Genomic DNA, 23,277 nt, shown 5'->3' with positions numbered 1-23,277 from the left:
CACAATTAGTCATGATAACAATTACTCACTATTGAATTTTAAGAATCTTATCCCCATCTCTGTTCACCAGACCCATCTAGACAAGATGAAAACTATTCAGTGGGGACTCTACCTTCCCCCACACACTCTGAAACTAAACTCCCTCTTGAAAACTTGTAAGCCAGTCACTTTGTGCCTTAATTGCACCCTTATTTTAGGTAGCCAATGTCTAAGTTGCCTGTCCCTATCTACCCTAATACAGAGGGGATGGCATTGATACATGATATGAAGACTCCTTCCCTCTCAGTTGCTATTTTGAGCTACTACATCCATAAGTATAGGTCAAGTTCATCAAATTGTAGCAATTTTATCCTTGTTTCCTTTATCAAAAATTGTTTTTTTTATCTTCCTCTAGTTGAATTCTGATCATCAAGCCATCGAGGCTAGGTCAAATGGGTATTATCAGCAAGTTTGGGTGTTCTTGTGAATTTCCCCTCAATTCACATCAGCTGGATGCTTCACTCTCAGCTCCAGCCCTCCATGGCTATGTCCTTGTTCATGGGCTCAGGAGTCCCCAGGTCTCACCCCACTTCGGACCAGCCAGCCCTTCCTCTGCTCTCTCGTCTCCAGGTCTACAGGAGTCTATGAAATGTGGTCGAATTCAGCCTCTATCTTCATTGCTGCCTTTCCCCCTCTTCCACTCACCAGTAGACCAACGTGGTCTCCAGCAAGTTTACATGCCTGCTCATGTGTTCCCTTTATAAAGCATCTTATACCCTTTCCTGTATTGAGTTTTGTTTTACATTTTTCTCTCATTCAATCCTAGACCTTCTATTCTGATCCCTTACAAAGTGGTCAGCCATGGTAGCTGGACACACCTCGTTCTTCTGGTCTCAGGGTCATGGAAGCTGGGGTTTGCATGATCCACTAGTCCTTTGAACTAATTGTTTGCTTGCATCTTTGATTTTCTTCATTTTTTTTCTATCTGGATGAAGAGAGTCTAATCATTGCACTGTGTTGTTGTTGTTGTTGTTAAGTGCCGTCGAGTCGGTTCCGACCCATAGCGACCCTATACAGGGTTTCCGAGGGTGTAAATCCTTACGGGAGTAGAAAGCTTCATCTTTCTCCCGCGGAGCGGCTGGTAGTTTTGAACTGCTGACCTTAAGGTTCGCAGCCCGATTCGTAACCACTACGCTACCAGAGCTCCTTAATCATTGCACTGTAGTTCATGCCTTTTTCCTCTGTGGTGCACATAGACCTCTATAACCACCAGGGGAGGGAGCACAGCCTTTGCTGGATGGGAGATATTGGAAGGTCAGGAGTAGGGTGTCATGATTGGATTTACGTTGTTGAAGAATTCCTCTGACTACGTCTGCAGGTTGGCTCAGGGAGAGCACTAGCGGAAGCCAGGAGACTGGTAAGGTAGCTTTTAGACAAATGCTAGACTCACAGATCAGCTCCTCCACTGACTGGCATTGCCACTGCATCTTTTTATAAAAAGCACACTACAGATTCAAAGACACAAACTGTCCAAATCTAAAAGGATAGAAGAAGATTAACTGTGCGAAGCAGTAATCAGAAGAGACCTGGAATAGTCCTATGAACATAAGACAAAATTGACTTTAAGACAAAATTGTTACTAGAAACAAAGGACATTTTATCATGATGAGAGGGCAAATCTACCAGCTATAATAACAGTAAACATATATGCACCTAACAATAACTCCCCAGAAAACATAAAGTGAAAAACAGATAGAACTGAAATGAGAAAGAGACTTGGAGTTGTTAGGTGCTGTTGAGTCAGTTTGCACCTTATGCACAGCCGAATGAAACAGTGATTGGTCCTGCACCCCCTTATCATTGATCTTACATTTGAGTCCATTGCTGCTGCCACTGTTTCAATCCATCTTGTTTGGGCCTTCCTCCTTTTTGCTGATCCTCCACTTTACCAAGCATGATGTACTTCTCCAGGGACTGGTCCCTCCTGATAACAAGTCCAAAGTGTGAGAGACAAAATCTCACCATCCTGGCTTCTAAGGCATGTTCTGACTGCATTTCTCCCAACACAGATTTATTTGTTCTTCTAGCAGTCCGTGATACCCTTAATATTCTCCTCCAACACCATGACCCAAATACATCAATTCTTCTATGGTCTTCCTTATCCATTGTCCAACTTTCACATGCATATTGATTTTGTTGTTAAGTGCCATTGAATTGGTTCCAACTCATAGTGACCCTGTATAGGGTTTCTGAGGAGTAACTGGTATATTAGGCTATTGAAAATACAATGGCTTGGATCAGACACACCTTAGTTCTCAAACTGACATCTTTGCTTTTGAACACTTTAAAGAGGTCTTGTGCTGCTGATTTACCTAACGCTATATGTTGTTTGACATCTTGACTGTTGCTTCCCTGAGTGTTGACTGTGGAGTTGAAATGAAGTCTTCGACAACTTCAAACTTTTCTCTATTTAACATCAGGCTAGAAAAAGACTATTTACAAAAAGAAACTATTCAACAATAATAATTGGAGTCCTTAATACCCCTCTCTCAATAATGAGTAGAACAAGTAAACAAAAGATCAGCAAAGAAATAGAAGTTTTCAGCAGTACAATCAAGTAACTAGAAGTAACCGACATCTGTAGAACACTCTCCCAAACGAGCTTGTTTGCAGTCATCATCCACTGATCACAAACACATTTAAGCACATTTTGTTTGGAATAAATCCAGGCATGAACAGGGAATTCTAGTGGCAATAAATCTGACTTATCTTCAGAGAGTTATCATACATATCAAAAAATCTGTGGAAAAATGGAATGAAAAGATAATGGAATTTTTCCATGAACTTTTGAAAGCCATCGTATGACCAACAAATCCACCACTAGGTATAAACCAAAGAGAAATGAAAACATGCCCACACAAAAACTGTACACCAGTGTTTATGACAACATTGTTAATAACAGCCAAAATAGTACAAATAATTCAAATGTTCACCAACTGATAAACAAAATGTGGTACGTCAATACAGTGGACCATTATTTGGCTATAAATAGAATAAAGTATCAATACAGGCTCCAACATGGATGGATCTTGAAAAGATGCTAAGTGAAAGGAGGGGATAGAGGATGCTTGAAAATGAAGCACAACTGCTAATTATTATGCGGTTTCTTTGGGGGAATCGACTCAACAGCACTTAACAACAACAACTGAAAAGTGTACTTTTAAATGGATGAGTTTTATGGTAAGTGAAACATGTCTCAATAAAGCTGTAAAAAAAAAAAGCATTTTTGTGTTAGAAGCAATTGAAGAAATGTCAGCATTGACTGTTTATTAGATGGTGGCTGTTGGACGCCATTGCGTAGGCGCTGACTCATCCTGATTCTATGGATAACGAACTTAACAAGTCCCTGTCCATCCAGTCCAGTGCCGGCCTCACAGCTGCTACGCTCGAGCCCCATCGTAGGACCCACTGTTTGTGTCAACACATCTCATCGAGGGTCTTCCTCTTCCTTCTTTGCTGACTTTCTACTTTACCAAGCATGAAGTCCTTCTCCAGGAACGAGTCCCTCCTATTGGATGGTATTCAGGTGTTAACTGTTAATTTTGTTGGGCATGAAAATGGCATTATGGGATGAATTTAGAAAGTCCCTATCTGCGATAGATGGAACTATTTTTCAGAAAAATCTGTGAGAGCCAGATTCCTCAGCTACCCATTGATGTTTCCCCATTTGAGGGCATGTCAGGGACCAAAGGACCTGAGCAAAGACCATTCCTATTCCGTAAGGTTAATATGGGGCAGGACCAGCAAAGATGGCAGAACCTTGGCTGCTCCATGGGTTAGGGCCACACATGAAAAGAGAGTCTTTTCTTATACGAGGTGCTATTCTCCTTTGACAATGCCCAGTGGACACCCAGCCTGGGGACAGGCCATGGATTCCTGTTCTAAGAAGGAAGGGACCAATGGAGGGAGATTGTCTGGAAGTATCAAGGTCTACATTGTGTTGGAGAAAGAGGAACAGAAAGGGTCCATCTCCTCTGCTTACATTCAGGGCTTAAATGGGACTGAGTTCAGAAAAGTGAGTCCCAAACAGTTGTCCTTCCTGGAAGTTCTTCCAATGGCACATGGTAACCAGGTGTAGGCTTGTCTGGACTTGCAGCTCTTACTGTTCTGAAGATGGTTTTGAGAATGCTGGGTTTGGCCCTTGGGTCCAGTGTTTACAGAGGTTTTGAGTGGCCTGATACGAGGCCCAAGACAAATGCCACTTTGGACAACCAGTACATACTCCACGTCCAGGGCTTTGGCAAATGGGAGCAAAACACACTTTGCTCCTAGGGAAATGAAGGACGTGAGAGCAAACCACATCACAAGGTACAGGGGGAGACCAATGGAAATAACTGTTACCACCACTGCTGCAGTAACTTTGACCCTGATTCAAGAACGTCTTCATTATCCTAGTCCTACTTGCCTCCTGTTTCCATAATACAATTACCACACATGGTGGCTTTAAAGAGCAGGTATTTATTTTCACACCGTTCTGGAGGCATCAAGTCCAAATCAGGATCTTGGCTCCATTGATTCCTTCCTTGTCAGTAGTTTTGAGCATTCTTTGGTTCCTTGGTGTCCCTTGGCTGGTAGATGGGTCCTCACATAATGTCTGTCTTCCCCCACATGTGTCTCTGTATCTATTTTGGTCTCTTCATAACTCAGAAGTGATTAGGTTTAGGCTCACCCTACACCAGTGTGACCTCATTAATATAATAAAAGAAAAATTTGATTTATAAATAGGATCACATCCACAGGTATTGTTGTTGTTATGTGCCATGGAGTTGGTTCCGACTCACAGCGACCCTGTACAGGGTCTCTGAGGCTGTAAATCTTTACAGGAGCAGAAAGCCTCCTCTTTCTCCCGAGGAACAGCTGGTAGTTTCAAACTGCTGATCCTGAGGTTCACAGGCCGATTCGTAACCACTACACAGGTATAAGGACCAGGAATTCAATATATGTGTGTGTGTGTGTGTGTGTGTGTGTTGGGGGGCACAATTCAATGCTTAACAGTCCTTAAATGATGTTATTTTGAAATTCTCAAAAAAAATCCATCTACATTTAAAAGCATTCCAATATGTATGATATACCCAAGCACCAAAACCAAAGTCTGCTGTCCAGTGGACTTTGACTCATAATGACCGTACAGAATAGAGGGGAACTGATGTTTGGCGTTTCCAAGGCTGGTGGATTCCACCTGTCAAATTTTTTGTTGTTGTAGCAACCCACTGCTTCCTCTACTTTTCTTAGGGGAGGAGTAAAATGATAAAAAGATAACATGTTGTTAAAATCTCTCCAGAAGTAGGACCTGCAACTTTATTTATGAGAATAGGGAGAGATACAATGAGCTGACCACACAGCTAATGCTGACCCGCATGTTCTCCTCCACAGCTGACCTGGGTTAGCATTAGTGATGAGAAAGGCAACAATTCCCAAGTACAGTTTTCTAAAACCTAAGTTTCAGGATGCCTCTGAGATGCCGAACCAGGGGGTTGGGATGGGCCTGGGGAGGAGCATGGGGCACAGGACAACTACCCGCCCCCATCCCCCACCTGAGGATTATAGGGTCAGGACATACAGGGCCAGGCTGCGAGACCAGATTTTCTGACCCCAGAGTTCTCACCTGACGGCGATTATGTCTCTTCCCTCACCTCCACAATGGGCATTAGGCAATGTCTAGAGACACTTTTTCAGGAGTCCCTGGTTAAGCACTTGACTGTTAGCCAAAAGTTTGGTTGTTTGAACCCACTCAGAGTGCCTTGGAAGACAGGCCTAATGATCTGCTTCCGAAAGTTCAGTCTTAAAAACACTATGGAGCAGTTCTACTCTGTACACATAGGGGGCGCTATGCATCTGAGATGACTTGATGGCCGAAAGTGGGGAGATGCCAGAGATGATGCTCAACGTCCTAGACTGCATCCCTCACCCCACTCCAAGGAACGATCCAGGTACCAGGTGTCAAAAGGCAGAGGCCGGGAACCCCGGTAATCTCCCTGCTGGTACGGTATGTTCAGGGGCCACCATGTGAGTACTCTGGACCCTTCTCTCTCTCACCAAGGGGAAAAAGCCCCTTCGGTGCCTACCTTCATTACCGGGCACAATTCACCCTGAGGTGATGGCCAAAGCCAATAGATCTCTGATTCCCCACTTGGGACTGGCACCCTGGAAGGGTTCCCTGTAGGGTGGCAAAGTTCAGTAACCTAGCCATCCAGACAAGAGGAAGGGGTAGGAGAACAGTCCGGGTGCACCCAGCTCTCTAGGCACTGCAGGGCAGCCTGAATGGTCAGTGGGTGCGGACATTTAGCTAATCGGCATGCACCAAGAGCAGCTTGGTGGGTTTGATCTGCCAATCTTGAGGTTACCAGTCCAGGTGCTTATCCAACAGCACCACATCAAGGTTCCATAAAGACCCTATAAGACCCAGAACTGCTCCTTAGGGGTTCCAAGCAGAGTGCCTCATCTGTCTCTTGAAGAAGGTTGCTGGGTTTGAACCACCAACCTTTTGGTTAGCAGCTATGTGCTTTAAGCAGCATGCCACCAGGACTCCTTAGAAAACCAGCACAACAGGTAAAAATAATCCCAGTTTGAAAAGGAGAAGTGTCCAGGGTTTTTCTGCTTCTCTCCTAGTTCCGGCTCACGCCTTCTGCACCTTATGTCACCCACGTGGTTTCCAGACTGCTCATCATCCTCTTTGTCCCTTCAGCACACCTTGCTCTGCCTCAGGGTCTTTGCACTAGCGATTTCCTCTGCCTGAAATTCTGTAACCTTTAGGTCACCCCATTCATCCTTCAGAGCATCTCAAAAGTCATGTCTCCCTCAAGGCTTCCCCAGATATCTGAAGGACTCAAGTAGTTCCTCAGTCACTCTCAGAACTCAGAACTTTCTCTTGCGTAGCACTTTCCAGGACTGGAGGGAGCAAAGATTCATTACAGTCATTCCTTAGTGTCTGAGTAGTATCTGCATTCCTCAGAAGACAGGAGCTACGGGAGGTTGAGGACATGTCTACCCCAATCACCACTGGGTCCCCAGGGTACCTGCCTATGGTTACTCACAAACAAGTGCTCAGTTAACATTTGTTGACTGGATGGATGGATGGACAGGTGAGTGGATGGATGGATGGATGAAAGAATCTGGTGACTCCAATAAAATTATTCTGAAAATAAGCCCAGGACTCTTCATACATTTATATCTTAGGGCTAAAATCCATTTAAAACAAGCCTTACTGAAATAAGTCAGATGAGTTGGAATGACTCCATGCTATCGGACTCACTGAGCATCTTTTTGTTAGCCTCTTTAGGGGTTTCAGGGTGGCCTATCCTAAGTGGACAGCTCAGCCCAGCTTGGGAAGTGCAGCCACTGGGACCCAAGCAGACCCACCTCGGCAGTCAGGTTTAAGTTCTAAGCAGATGAGGGGAATGTGGAAGGGTTTTCCCCTTCAGACCAGGGCTGCTTGCACGCAGGGCACAGGAGTCTAGAAGCCTCCCTAAGAAGCACAGAAGGGGGGCTGCACCAGGGTGGCAGCTACATCCCATATGCTGCCTCCCATTCCAGCCAGAAACTGGAATGGTCTCCAGAGGGTCTCCAGAGAAGTTTTTGAAGTTAGCAAGGAAATAAAAGGACTGAAAGAAAAAAAAAAAGGAAAGTTTAGTGGTAAAAGCTCAAAGAAGTCAACTCCTCACTGAGTTTTCATCAAGCTGGTAACTCTTATTCCTTGTTGTTGTTGTTGTTAAGTGCTGTCGAGTTGGTCCCAACTCATAGCAACCCAGTATAGGGTTTCTGAGGAGTGGCTGGTGAGCTTGAATCACTGACCTTATGGTTGGAACTGACCTTGCAGTCCAGCGCATTAACCCACAGCACCACACCAGGACTCCCTTATTCCTTCCTGCTACTATTATTAAGCACCTACTATGTGGCTGGAAGAAAGGCAGTAGACACAACAGTCTGCAGGAGACCCCGAATCCGACGGCCTCCATTCAGCTCCCTGTTGGACCTATCACTCCAAGTCGGGCTTCTCAGTAGGTTAGTGAGCAGTTCCGAATATCGGTTTCACCATTTATAATATAGGAATAATGCTCCTTCCTTCTCTCTTTGTAACTGGTCCTTGTTGTTTTCAACCCACTTGCTGTCTGTCTGTCCACACTAGGCCACAAGCTCCCACCATAGCACACACCCACTGTCACAGGACCTCTCCTTGGTGGGTCCTTGGTTAATATTTGATGAAGGATGTGGGCTGGAGGCCTTGGTTACATCTGACTTCAAAGCTCTGTTCTTTTCCCTTTGTCAAAATGGCTTGTTGTTGTGATGTGACAGCAAGTAGATTCCAATTCACGGTGACCTGAAGCAAGCGAGTAGAACTGCCTCATAGGGTTTTCTCTATATTCCTGTACAGGCTGTAATCTTTGCTGGAGTAGATCACCTGGGTGGGTTTGAACTTCTGACTGATGAGCAGCTGAGTGAGTGCCTAACTTTTATGCCACCAGGGTGCTTTGTTATAAAGAGAGGGTTCATCAAATGAAGGCACAAGGGAGTAGAAGGCATTATGCTTTGATTATGTGCTTGGCTGCTAACCAAAAGGTTGGCAGTTCAAACCTACTAAGCACCTCTACCAGAGAGAGACCTGTGATCTACCCCTGGAAAGGGACAGTTGTCTTCTGTCATCACAGGGAAAGGGTCCTGGAAGTGCTCTGGAGGTTGGGTAACTTACCTTGGCCATGGTTTCTTCACTGCCCTCCACCATCTTCCGCATCTTTATGAGGTGCCACAGTTCCTGGGCGGGCTTGTTGGTCCCCTGGCTGGCTTCCAACAGCTGGGCCGTGGAGGGCAGATCCTGCAGCATGGCCAGCTGGCTCTCCATTTTGTCCAGACGGTTCACCACATGGTCAAAGACATTGTTGAACTTCTTCATGGGGTTCAGGATGGGCTGGGCATCTCCTTCCCTGGGCAAGAGCACAGCCTGCGAGGTCTGGAGGAAGTCCTCGTCTCCTGAAAGGACCTTCTTCAGATCGGCCATGTGGATGTGCTCCAGGATACTTTGAAGCAGCAGGTGGAGAGCCTGAAAGTTCACCACACCGCCCTTTGAGATGGCGATGTTCACCAGCTCTGTGAACGTGACTGACAAACTCATTCTGCAGGCAGGGGTGGTCGGCCCAGGGGGCTGGGAGCACTGGGGACCAGCTGTGGTTTTCTGTGGTCCCTAAGAACTGCTCGGGTGGGTCCTCAGAGATCAGGGGAGGTGATGAGTCACAGCAGTAGAGTAGAAAATAGCATCTGTCCTGGCTGGAGCTCAGGTCGGAGTCTCTGCTGGTTGCTAGGACACCAAGGAACGTGGACAAGTGGGCGTGCTTCTGAGAGCTGGGAAGTGGGCAGGTGCTCTGGAGTGAGTCCGGTAAGGAGAAGGTGCTCAATTCATATTTGATGAACACTTGAATAGGTGAAGCCTTTGATGATGTAAGACTAATGAACCTGTCCAGGAAATGAGTAGAAAAGGCAACAGGGAGGAAGCTTGTCACTCAGAAGACCCTCGAATCAGGACAGAAGAGAGTGTTTCTAGGGTTAGAAAAGCCAGTTTTCCAAAAAGGAGGTGGTAGAGAAAAGGGTCTAAAGAACTCACTTGTTTTCTGTCCACAGGCTTTCCTATTTCTGACAGGAGCCGAGGAGGCAGAAGGGTGAATACAGTGGCTTCCATCTGCTCTGATCCTGCCCCTCACAGTCCACCGCCGGGAAACAGAAGGGATGATGCTTTTGCCAGCCTTGCTCAGCTCTCCCTTCTGGCGGGGCTCACCAAAACCTCCGTCTACTTGAGCAGGCTCTCGGCCAGCTGCCAGGGGCCTAGGAGACCACGTGGGCCCCTAGTCTGGTCAGATCCTGTTGTAGTTGTTGCTAGGTACCTGTGAGTCAATTCTGAATCATAGTGAACTCATGTACACCAGAACAAAACGCTGCCCAGTTCTACACCTACACCAGCCTCACAGTTGTTATATTTGAGCCCACTGTTGTTGCCACTGTGCCAATCCCTATTGTTGGGGATCTTCCTGACCCTCTACTTTACTGAGCATGATGTCCTTCTCCGGGGACTAGTCCCTCCTGATAACATGTCCAAAGCAGGCGAGGTAGTTGGGTCTTGCTTTAGGCAATTCTTAGAAAAGAAAGTGGCAGCTTGCTTGTCCTGTTCTCCTAGGTAAGTAGCAGGAAGGTCCTTCACTTAGTCGCTAGTGTCCCCACACCAACTCAGAGTATTCTAGGTTGCTGCCACACACCTGCTTATACACAAAATACAGCTGAAGCCCTTTCTTCCTACACACCTGCCCATCATACTGTGATGGCTGACATGTTACAAAATTTTACTTGCATGTGATATTATTGATATTTGATGGTTTTCACATTCTGGTAGGTCACCTTCATATAAATATGGATCTCTTCCAATCAGTTGCCCAGGGCTTCCAAATTTCTTGGCATAGATGAGTATCTCCAGTGCTGCATTGGTTTATTAAAAGATTTCAATTCGTATTCAGTCAATTCTTGGAGCCTTGTTTTTCACCAATGCCTTCAGTGCAGTTTGGACTTCTTCTTTCAGTATCATTGGTTCTTGATCATATGCTACCTCTTGAAATGGTGGAGCACTTACCAATTCTTTTTGGGACAGTGACTGTGTACTCCTCCCATCTTCTTTTGATACTTCCTACATCATTCAATATTTTTGCCCATGGATATAAAAGGGATTAAATAAGTGAACAGAGATCAGAGGGGCCTAGTAGCACCAAGAAAGAAGAGCCAGGAACAGAGAGCCTCCTTTGTATCCAGGGTCTCTAAGCTGTTAACTTCCTAGATCCAGGAAGATTGATGCTAAGACACGTGGAAATGTCCAAGAGAAACCAGACCCACAGATGTTGAAAGGGAACAATAAATGGCCTTCCCCAGAGCAGACAGTGAAAGAAAGTGTTCCCTTAGAGCTGGTGTCCTAAATTTGGACTTGTAGCCCCCTAAAGTGTGAGAGGATAAATCTGTTGTTAAAGCCATCCACTTGGGGTATTTCTGCCATAGGAGCTCTAGAGAACTAAGAACTAAGACACCTGGTCTTAGTCTGTTGTTGTTGTTGTTTATATCTTCTTAGTCATTCATTTTATTTTTGTTTTTGTGGAGAATATATACAGTGGAACATACATCAACTATTTCTACATTATAATTCAGTGACACTGAAGACATTCTTCAAGTGGTGCCATTAGAGCAGTTTTAGATTCGAGAGTGGTCTTGATCTGTGGTCAAAGAAACCGAAGCCACTCAGAGAAGTGAAGCAGAGGTTCAGATTTTATTAAGCCAGCTGGCTTAGAGGCGCTAGCTTTTCCAGATTCTGAGCGCAGAATGCAGGGCAGTACAGGCTTATATGGGGTGAGAATTGGGGAGGGGTTAGGTTGTGGACCTGTTTGAAGACAGGCGGGAAACCAGAGAATTGGTTCCATTCAGTAACCTGATTAACATTCTAGCTTGCCTCCTGGGCTGAGAGGGCAGTGAATGTGTTTACCTTTTCCTGTTCAGTGCAATCATTCTCACCCTCCTTTTCCAAGTTGTTCATCATTAGCAGAAACTCACTACCCTTTATCTTGCCAGTTGCTGTTGACAATTTGATCAATCTGTGCTGATCCCACAAAGACACATCTTAAAATAGCCCAGTGTTTTAGGCAGAAATTCTTTACTCATTAAGCTAAAATCTTGTTTGGTTTTAAGAAGACTTCATGGAATATTTTTAGATTAAGGTTCAAAGGGCAATAGTTTCAAGGGTTCATCCAGGCCCCATGGCTCCAGAAAGCTGGATTCCATGAGAATTTGAGATTCTCTTCTGCATTTTCCCCTTTTGATCAAAATTCTTCTATAGAATCTTAGATCAGAAGGCTGTTAGGGTAGCTGGGCACCATCCAGTTCTTCTGGTCTCATGGCAAAGGAAGCAGGTCCTCACGAAGACCATTACATTCCATATCCTCCTCCTGTTCTTGACTCTCCTTCTTCCTTTTGTTCCAGGAAAATAGATATTTTATTTGTGGATATTTTATTCATTTTAAAAAATATCTCTTAATAAGCCATTTAAAAACTTTCCTAGAACATGGAATACAGGCACATTTTTATATACACATATATGTACATATTGCTGCATTGTAGGATAAGCACTGGACTGTTAACTACAAGGTGTCAGTGGTTCAAACCCACCAGCGCCTACTTGGACTATACAGGGTCACTATGAGTTGGAACTGACCCTACATCACTTAACAACAACAACACCTGTAAAAAGTTAAATTGGCAAAAGTTGTATGACAAATATATTTACAACAATGGGGGGGAAATAACTGCAGAGGTTGTTTATATCAAATACCTCATGAGATTTCATCCTTTGTTTTGGAGGCTTAGGGTCATGGTTTCATGGGACATGCCAGTTAATTGACCTGATAATGTGTTTAGTGCTTCTACTCTGCCTCCTAGTTCACTGCATAAGACCTGGGGAGCAAAACATTTGTAAATGGGCATCCAAGGCACAACAATTCTTCTCTCCGCCTGGAACAACAGAGGAAGGAAGGAAGAATGTGTGGTTAATTGGCTCCATGAACTATTTCCCCCTTTGTCATGAGACCAGAATAACTGGGCGGTACCCAGCTACAATTACTAAATTATTTTGATGAACAATTTTACAGAAGAATCTAGATCAAAGAGGGAAAATTCGGAACAGAATTTGAAAACTTCATGGAATCCAGATTTGCAGGATCCATGGAATCTGAATGAATCCCTAGAAATATTGCCTGGAGGTATTGAAATCTTAAAACAAAAACAACCCCCTGAAGTTTTCTGAAAAACCAAACAAGAGCTTAACGAGTAAAGAGCGTCTGTGTGCCTTGAGCACTGTGCTCTTTTAAGCTCTATCTACATGGGATCAAGTTGCCAACAGGAACTGGAAAGATGAGAGAAGAACCTTAGGGAACAGTGAGTTGACGTTAATGAGGGAGGAACAACTCAGAAGAGGAGGACGGGAATGGCTGCACAACTTGAAGAATGTCATGAATGTCACTGAAGTACATGTGTAGAAACTGTTGAATCGGTATGTGTTCCACACTGTATATTCTCACAACAACAAAGTAAAATCAATTCTGAAGAAAACAACAACAACCCTGTAAAGTACAGTGCTCTGACACACACGTGGTCATGGTGAGTTGCAGTCAACTTGACAGCAACTGCTTTTTTGTTTTGTTTTGTTCTTAAACACTGTGCCTAGCACTTATTTACTGAGCACCTGATATGTGCCAGGGTCTGTTGAAGTGTCTGGTCTCACAGAGCTTTCAAGCTGTAGCCGTTGCAGGAGACAGACACTTGTTATACAAACAAATAGATAGATGTAACCTTAGGTAGTGAGAGGAGCTATAAGAAATAGGACAAAATGAATGTGGGCAATGGGCACCATTTAGAGAAGGTATTTGTGGGAGCTAGTATCCAAGATGATGGTGAGATTCCCACTCATACGTGTGGTGTCCTCCCACACTGTGCCAGGTTGGCCTGTGTGGCTGTATTCATTTCTTGGAGCTGCCATAACAAAGAACCACAAATTGGATGATTTAAAACCACCAAAATGTATTCTCGCACAGATTTGGAAGCCAGATGTCCAAAATCCAGATGTTGGTAAGGTCGTGCTCCCTCTGAGAGCTCTAGGAACAGACCCTTCCTTACTTTTCCCTGCTTCTGGTGAACTGTGAATGCATTACTCTGCTGTCTGCCTCCATCATCATCACATGGGTCTTCTTCCCTCCATGTCTCTGTGTATCCTCTCCTCTTCTTACCAAGACAGCAGCTATTAGATTTAGGGCCTGGGTGGAATCAAAGGTTAACACACTCTTCTGCTAACTAAAGCTTGGTGGTTAGAGTACACCTAGAGGGGCTTCAGAATAACCTGATGATCTCTTTCTGAAAAACCAGTCATTGAAAACCCAATGGCCCATAGTCTCATGGGATATTTCAGTCAATTGTCATAATATGGTTCATAAAGTTAGGGTCTGCATCCTAGTTTGGTGAGTAGAGCCTGGGGTCTTAAAAGCTTATGAGTGGCTATCTAAGATACACTGATTGGCCTCTACTCTCTTGTCAAGCAAAAGAGAAAGAAGGGAACCAAAGATTCAAAGACGAAACTAGTGTACAGGACTGTGTTCCTTACCTAGTGCTGTTGTCAGAGAATACCACAAGTGGATGACTTTAACAAAGAGGAGCTTATTTACTCACAGTGTTGTTGTTGTTGTTGCTTAGTGCCATCGAGATGGTTCCGCCCCATAGCGATCCTCTGTAGGTAGGAGGTTACAAGTTGTTTAGGGCTCCAGTTATAGGAGACGGTCTTTACTCTCTGTAGGCTCTGAAGGAAGGTCTTTGTCTCCTTTTAACATCAGTGGGCTCAGTGTTCCTTCGAGGTCTCCATGTCTCTGGATCTAGGAGGGACCCTTGGTACAAAGGATGTGTTCTGCTTTTGTCTTTTCTTTCTGGGTGATAGGAGGTAGCTCCTCTCTCCTTTTAACTCTTGTAAATTCGGTAAGGGGTGTGACTTCAGTAAGAGGTGACTTGAGTAAGGATGATGACTCAAGATACACCAGACACTTTAACATACAGAGGGTAGGATTTGCAACACATCACAAAATGGAGGACAAGCACAAACTACTGGGGATCATGGCCTAACTAAGTTGCACATATTTTGGGGAAACACAATTCAATTCATGACAAAGATAGTCTGCACAAATCACAGCCTCCACAGCCTCATCAACTCTGAGATCAGAAGATGTAGGTGGTGCCAAACTACCATAAGGATCATTTTAATCAGGGCCATAGGAGATGGGCTCTGATAGAATGGTAGAAAAACATGGAACAGAGCCTCAATTTCTTAAATTCCTTTTTCAAAAAAACGAGAAAACCAACTACCACCAAACACCAGATGTACTGGACTGGTTAAGAGTAGGGCACTCTCCTGTTCTATTGCTCTGAGATGCACTTCAAATTGTTAACCTATTATAGGTTAACATATTGGCTCAAAACATGTTATCACCTGTAAGCACTGTATTTCTTTCAAGCAAAGATGAGAATTTAAGGGAGCAGCGAAATTAGATGAAATGGAAGAACCAGCACCCAAATAATGAGAATGCTCACGCACGGGAAAGAAAGCAACCAGGTTCACTGAAGAGTGTGTGTAGAAACTGTTGAATGGGAGCTTAAACTGCTGTGCTAACATTTACAAAAAAAATAAAATATTGTTTTAAAAAATAAGATTTTTAAAAAGGAAAAAAACCCTGTGAACCACACACAGTTCTACTCTGACCTACTTGAGGTTGCCCTAAGTTTGGAATGGACTCCACAGCAACTGGCTCTTTAAATGCAAACTTGCTGTAAGGACACACTGGAAGCTGTGAGTGGAGACAGCAAGGTCCAGGGCTGGGGATGGAGTTGGCGCCACTCACCAGACACAAGCTCTCTGAGCCTCAGCTTCCCCTACTCTACACTGTGCAGAATGGCCCTAATCTCAGAAGGTTGAAGGACAGATGGAATGTGAAAAGAGTGAAACAAAATCACAGGTGTTAATTTCAGGAGTTTTTATAAGTGCTGTAGGCAGTGACTTACTACTCACTGGGTAGTGACACTCTCAGTTTCTCAGACAGGCTATCCTGGGCGGCATCTTGACCACGCACAGTTTTCTGGATCCCACCATCATGGATTGAATTATGTCCTCAAAAATATGTGTTCCCCCCTTGCTACACAGGGAAGACAGGAATGGGCAACTTGGACATTGGCTACCCAAAATGGCGGGGCTACAAAGGCAAGAAGTGACTGGCTTAGAAGCTTTCAAGAGGGAGCCTGAGGGCGCCGAGGAAGGTAGAATCTCCACTGAGTAGTATCCAATCTGTCTGGGCAGGGCTGATGAAAGAAAATGGGGATAGTACTCATGTGGCACAATATTGAATAATTGCTATCAGGACTAACTGTGAGGGTCGGAAATGTAAAGGTAGACATTTTGTAGCAAAAGGAGGGGAGTGATTGACTTTGCAGTCTAGGAGCGGAGGTCCCTGGGACCATCAAGGGAGAATTGCGGAGAGCGGGCCCCTACCCAGAGAAGCAGTGACACCAGAGATGGAGGCAGAGACGATAATGTGGAGAGATGGAGCAGCTGGGGACTTCAGACCCAGAGAGGGAGAGGGGTTGTGTGCTGATGACCTGGGGGCAGGCTTGCAGAATATACCCTTCAGCTGGTTGATGATGCATGGAGAGGATTGTAACCATGGCAATGAAACAATATACAATAGGATGAATGAAAAACTAATGTTCTCCCATGTAAATTATCACATAATTCACAATAAAACATATATATATATATATGTGTGTGTGTGTGTCAACTTGGCTGACCCATGATTGTAATCATCCGCCATGATGTGACTTGATGTGACCAACTCCGATATAGTTAGGGGATTAGGGCGGCATGCAGCATTCTTAATTAGGTCATGGCCCTGATCCAATGTAGAGACTTTCCCTGGGATGTAGCCTGCATCACCTTGAGCTAAAAGGAGAAGAGAAGAGAGAGCAGGGACCTCAGTAAGACCAAGCAAGAAGAGACAGAAGCTCATCCTGTCCTTAGGACCTGGGGTCCCTGATCTGAGAACCTCCTAGACCCAGGAGAATAATGAAGCCAAGATACGTGGAAATCTGCAAGGAAAGTCTGACCCACAGATATTGAAAACTGACTAAGAACTTCCCCCAGGGCCAAGAGAAAGAAAAAGTCTTCCCCTTGAGCTAGCACTCCGAATTCAGACTCCTAACTGCCTAAACTGTGAGACAGTAAATTCTTGTTGGTTACGATAATCCACTTGTAGTATTTCTGTTACAACAGTACTAGATGATTAAGACACAGTCCAAGCTACATTCCCCAGGCGAGGAACATGGATGAGCAGCCACAGCCTTCCAACCATGTCCTTTTCTGCTTTAGGAGCCAATTTCTGTTGCTTGCAAATGGAAACTTGACAGGTATAAAGTGCTCATTTATGAGACTAGCTAAACACCAGAGTCTGGAGAATACAAATGGAACTCGACAGTGACAAAAACATGGGTGTCTAGTGTAGATGAGGTGATAGCCAATTGGGGCCTGAGCTCACTGGGTTTTCCAGAATCCCATTCACCTGGGAAAGTGTGTCCAGATAGGGGTGGGGCTGCAGGTGCCCAGATTTCTTCTTGGAGACATACAACGTAGGTTCACATGGACATGCGGAACTGGACAGGACACTGTCCATTTCCTCTAGTAAGGTCTCAGACCAGAGGTTTCCCAGGGATTCTTGGGAGATTCAGATACCACTCGCTCCCCTGGCCCCCACATCCCATTCTTCATAAATTCCCATGGATTTTACCTCCTAAATCTCTGTCAGTTCCATCCCCCGTCCTGCAGTCCTTGCCAGAGCTCTGCATTAGTTTCTTGAGGGTCTCCTGCCAGCAGGCCTGCCCCGAATGGAAAGAGTGATTGTATCTGCATTGCTGCAGGCTTGGAAAGATGCAGAGGGCAGAGCTTGGAGGAGCTGGTTACCAGGATGTAATCTCATCAAGTACATTTCAGTATTGAGGCCCTGGGAATCTACACAATTTAAACAAATTAGTGGCGGACAACGTGGAGCCCACAGCTCCAATGCAGAGCACAAAGAACAGATCTTTCCAGAGTTGTCAGTGTAGCAGCTCTTCTGTCTCCCACCATGACCTGAAGGGGAGCTTGGGTACTGAAGAGCACCATAACCCTGGAATCACAAGACCTCAGCTCCCAAGCTGCATTCCCCAGTAGTTACCTGCATGACTCTGAGCAAGTTACCTAAACTCTCTGAGGTCCATGTTCATAGGCTCCTGGTGGAACACAGGGAGATGATGCATTATCAACCATCCAAAGGCCTGCAAGCCTGCCCCCAGGTCATCAGCACACAGCCTGGCTCCTGGCTCAGAGTTGGCGCTCATGTTGTTAGCTGTGTCCTAACAGGATGACATGCATCAATCTATTCTCTCACCATTTAGGAGGCTAGAAGTCTGAAATCAGAGTGTCAGCTCTGGAGAAAGGTTCGTGTCTCTTTCAGCATCTGTAGGTCTAGCATTCTCCAATGTGTGCGTGTGTTCTGGCAGTCTTTCCCTGGATTTACGAGCTCCAGAGGGCAAGGAGCCCAGTTCCAAAGGACACACTTCATTCTGGGCTCTTCTTTCTCGGTGGTACCATTAGGTCCCTTGATATGCATGATGCTGTTGGAGGTTTTCAGGTCGATGATGCATCTGCTTGATTGGAAATGAGGGTAGGAAGAAAGGATAAAAGTAGAGGAGCAGTGACTACAACTATACAATATATAATAACTCCAGTCATTCAAGGTAGAAAAGTAGGCAAAAGAAATCTTTTCTGTTAGCAATCCAGGTAGGGACTTCCTTTTCGAATGGAGGATGGATGAGACTGGAAAGGTGCACAGAGCAGGTGACTGAGGGGGGCGTGGTATTCTGGTTCTCCACCTTGGTGCTGTTTGCACTAGTGTGTGGGGTTGGCAAAAATGTATTGTGCTAAATACTTAAGGAGCTCTGGAGACACAGTGGTTAAAGACGTGACTGTGATCCAGAGGCTGCATCAGAGAAGGAGCTGGTGATCTGCTCCCAGAAAGCCTGAGGCTGGTTTTAGGTGCTGCTGAGTTGGTTCTGACTCATAGCAACTCCATATCCAACAGAAGTAAATAATGCCAGTTCTGTGACGTGCTCACAATCAGTGCTCTGTTCGAGCCCATTATTGCAGCCATTATGGCAACCCATCTGGTCAGGGGGCTTCCTCTGTTTCACTAAGCCTCTACTTTACCAAACATGATGTCCTTCTCCAGGGACTAGTCCGTCCTGATCACATGTCCAAATTATGTGAGACAAAGTCTGTGGGGGCAGTTCTCCTCTGTTCCATAGGGTCACTAAGTCAGAATAAAAAGAACCCAAAACAGCAGTAAAATACTTGAGATTCACACATTCTTCTCTTTATGGAACCTCACTGTCATAGTTGTGAGACCCTAAATACAAAAAAAAAAAAAAAAGCCTAAAAGGAAAATTTAAAACTTGAAAAGACATGCTGGAAGCATACAAGTGTCAGGCCCCTGCACCCCACCCTGAAAGGCCCCGACTACTGTACCATGATAAGCACCCTGCCCCCGTTACACCCCTGCTTCTGTTACTATGCCCCTAAGGAGCTGCTAGTGCAAAGATGTGATAACTGCAAATGTTCCACTTCTGTATCTCGCTTGCTTGCTCCGCCACCCAAAAATTCAGTATATAAACCCCTTGCTACAAGCCCTCAGTGCTGTTGTCGCTTTCCAAGTGTCTTAGCCCCTGCTGCAGGGATAAAGCGCTCTGCTTTAATTGGACCTCTGTGTAGTGGTGGCGTTCTTTGGGCATAACATTTGGAGGCCCCAGAGAGATTTGACACCACTCTGGACTAGAGGATTGAGCCCCCAGAGAAGCTCTTGTGAGAGGAAGGCCTCGGAGGAAAGTTCCTCTGCTCCACGAGAGTCTATCTGAGCGGGGCTCCCTCGCGCAAAATGGACCATTTTTCTTTTGCAGGAGCATCTGGAAGGCGCCATCAGGTAAAAATTCTGGTTAAATTCTGGTTCTGGTCTCTGCAGAGAATAGTGGGGAAGTAAGTGGACTGGTCGGACGGACGCGGCATTAACAGTCCCTGCTGGGTTCAAGCGAGACGTTGCCACTGAACCCCTAGGAAGACCCCCTTGGGTCACTGGTCTGGTTGTCTGTCTTTTCAGTACTCCATCTATCTGTGTCTTCACCTTTACTCTGTCTCCTGAAAGACTGATGAGTGTGTGAGTGATTGTAACTGGACACAGCTTGCTGTGAACAGTCTGTGCCGTCTCACAGCTTCGGCTACGGGCGTCTGAATGGGCCTAAACTTGCGGTTCCACGACATTCTCATAAAGCATAATGGTGATTCACCAACTTCGTGTTGGTGACCAGGGCCGGGGCTTATACAGCTACACCTTCAGCTAAGAGAACATTGAAAAACCCCACCCCACGAGGGGCATGGCCAGGAAGGCACCTGAATGGCCCTCTTAGCTGAAGAGTCCCTTACCTTTGTTTGTCCTTGTTCCTAGGTCAACTCCCCTTTCCATTTCAGAGAGGCCAACATTCATGTTCCACCCCTGGACTGTGTGTTTCTTAATTAGTCTAATTTATCTCTCCTTAATCCTCTTCTTAGGTCTAGGATTAGCCGTTACTGCCCCCGATAACTGGACTGTGGGACAGAGGGTAGTTTGGCTGTCTCCTACTTCCTTTGTGTTGCTCTCTTCTTGAACCTCCAGTGTTTACGTTAGTTCAGATTTCTGTGAATTAGAGAAACACATTCCTGGGAAAGAAGGTAGTGTGGCCGAGTGGTCTAGGGCATTGATCTCTCGGACCAGTTGAGACTGAGCCTACTAAGAGAACCTAGTGCAGCACTCTGTTCTCACATAGGACTGGGACTTTGGTCCCCTCCTGAGTTCGGTTCCTCAGTGGCCATTGTACACCAGCACTATAATTCACATAGGCAGTCCGGCTATCTGGAGAAAAAGGCCTCAGACCCCTCTTCTGCACATACTAGACACCCATCAAGGTCTTAGAGTGTTCCCTTGTAATTTCTGACTTGTCCTACGGGCTTTTCAAACTTTTCAAAAAAAAAAACACCACAGCAGCTAAAATGGGAGGATCCACCTTTAAACAACCCAAAACCTCCCTACAATGTTTGCTTGATAATTTTACTGATTTCTCAAACAGGGCGTCATAATCTTATGGGTTTCAAGTCACCTCCAGGACCCTCCGGACCCTCTGTGAGATGGAATGGCCTTCTTTTGGAGTAAACTGGCCTGCAGAGGGGACTTTTGAGGGTCCGAAATTGTTTTCTGTGCCATCGGTGATCTATGGGAAGCCTGGTCACCCAGACCAAGTTCCTTATATTGATGTTTGGATTGACATTGCCACCGCTAAGCCGTCCTATATTAAACCTTGCTGTAAATCCCAATCTAAGATCCTCCTAGCCTCTGCAGATGAGAAGGGAAAAAAGAAGATCCTCGAGGCTGGGGCTACCCGACCGGGCCCCCGATGTCTCTATCCCGTCCTTCCTGGAAGCCCCAAAGCCCCTCTCACTGACCCCACCCGTCCACTCCCTTGTGCCCCACCTCCAGGGCCTCTCCGAGGACCTGGAGATGAGGCAGGACCAGGACCTGGACCTGGACCCGATCCTCCATCCCTTGCCATAGCTGCTGACCGTGAGGCAAGCCCTGCTGTCCCACCAACACGGCTGCCTGATGCTAGTCCCTCCCAAACTCGGCGGGGGTTGCCCTATCATCCCCAACCCCCAGACTCCACAGTCCATCCTCTCCTACCCCTGCGACAGACAGAGGGTGACCACCCCTTCATGGTCTATGTTCCCTTCGCATCCAGCGACCTTTACAACTGGAAGCAACAAAACCGTCCATTCTCTGAGAATCCTCAGGGGCTCATTGCTCTCCTAGAAACTGTCTTTCATACTCACCAACCCACCTGGGATGATTGTCAGCAGCTTTTGCAGGTTCTCTTTACCTCGGAGGAGCGAGAGCGCATCTAACTGGAAGCATGGAAGTCAGTTTTGGGACCAGATGGACAATCGGTCACTGATGTGGGCCAGCTCCAAACCCGCTATCCACTCATCTGACCCCAGTGGGACCCCAACACCTAGGTAGGAAGGGCAGCTTTTGCCCAGTACCGTCAGACTCTACTTTTGGGCCTCCGGCGGGCAGCCAGAAAGCCCACCAATTTGACCAAGGTGAGTGAGACAGTGTAGAAACCGGAAGAAAGTCCGACAGCCTTTCTAGAACAACTCTTTGAGGCTTACCGGACATTTACACCAATTGACCCAGAGGCCCCTGAAAATAGACGAGCTATTAATGTTGCATTCGCAACCCAATCAGCCCCAGATATTAGAAAAAAAATTACAGAGGTTAGAAGGCTTCAAAGGAAAAAATCTCAGTGAGTTGGTGGAGGTTGCCACTGGAGTTTTTAATAATCGAGACTCCCAAGATGTCATCGCTACTCGAAAAGCTGCTCAAGTAGTTCTAGCAGCCCGACGAGAACCCACCAATGTTAGAAGGACAAACAGACCTCAGAGACAGCCAGGAGGGAAGAATTTAGAAAAATGTTTCTTAGGGAAAAGTCAATGTGCCTGTTGTAAGGAAGAAGGTCATTGGAAGCGAAAATGCCCGAACAAGGGGGCAAAGAACCAGGGCCAAAACCAGAAGGACTTAATTCTTTTTGAAGGAACAGATTGAAGAGTTCGGGGCTTCTACCCTCTCGACCCCCAGAAACTCATGATAACTTTACGAGTAGGGGGTCAGCCTGTTAAATTCTTAGTAGACACGGGTGCCACATTCTCAGTTTTGCAAGAGCCTAAGGGACCTGTGAGTACCGAGAAGATCACCATGGTAGGGGTGTCTGGAAAGCCTAAATCATACACTTGGACTACCACCAGACAAGTAGACCTAGGGAAAGGGATTATAGCCCACCGGTTTCTCTTAGTCCGGAATGCCCTCTACCCCTACTTGGGCGGGGCCTCCTCCAGAAGTTAAAAGCAACCATTACCTTTTCACAAGAGGGTTCCACCCTCACCATTCCAGACCAGCCTGCCCAACCGTTGGTCACAGTCCCCTTAGCCAAAGAATATTTGCTCCTCCAGACAGAAGAAGCAGTGCGCTGCTCCCCACTTTTGAGCCGATGGCAGAAAGAGATACCAGGTGTCTGGGCAGAAACCAACCCACCTGGACTGGACTAGCAAGGCACCTGCCACCGGTGGTTGTGCAATTAAAAAGTAATGTGCTCCCAGCTAGGGTCCGCCAGTACCCAATCCTCACCCCACCCACCCCACCCCCACCCCCGAGGTGAAGCAAAAAAATCTCCAAACATATCCGGAGACTGAGAGAACATTGAGTTCTAGTGCCTTGTCAGTCGGCTTGGACTACACCTCTCCTCCCTGTGAGGAAGTCAGGAGGAGACTAACGGCCAGTACAGGATTTACGAGAGGTTAACACCTGGGTCAAAACCACCATCCACCCTACGGTACCGAACCCCTACCCTCTCTACACTCTGTTAAACCTCAAAGATGCCTTCTTTTCTATACCTTTGTCCAAACAAAGCCAGCCCATTTTTGCCTTTGAATGGGCGCGAACAAAGAAACTATGTCTCCTGCTGCCTAAGTACTTC

The 23,277-nt window shown here is 45.9% G+C and overlaps 1 protein-coding gene across 1 annotated transcript in view; it reads right to left on the bottom strand.

Moving 5' to 3' along the window:
- LOC102841566 (chromosome unknown open reading frame, human C16orf96) overlaps nucleotides 1–9,145 on the bottom strand; it is a 71,978-nt gene extending 62,833 nt beyond the window's left edge. Inside the window, exon 1 of the mRNA XM_006874908.1 lies at nucleotides 8,726–9,145. Coding sequence (XP_006874970.1) covers nucleotides 8,726–9,145 — 420 coding nt within the window. The remainder of the gene's footprint in view (nucleotides 1–8,725) is intronic.
- Nucleotides 9,146–23,277: the final 14,132 nt, after the last annotated feature.

The sequence above is a fragment of the Chrysochloris asiatica genome, unplaced genomic scaffold, assembly GCF_000296735.1.
Source record: "Chrysochloris asiatica unplaced genomic scaffold, ChrAsi1.0 scaffold00305, whole genome shotgun sequence".
NCBI classification, from domain to species: Eukaryota; Metazoa; Chordata; class Mammalia; order Afrosoricida; family Chrysochloridae; genus Chrysochloris; species Chrysochloris asiatica.
This window is presented reverse-complemented; position numbering and strand designations above follow the sequence as displayed.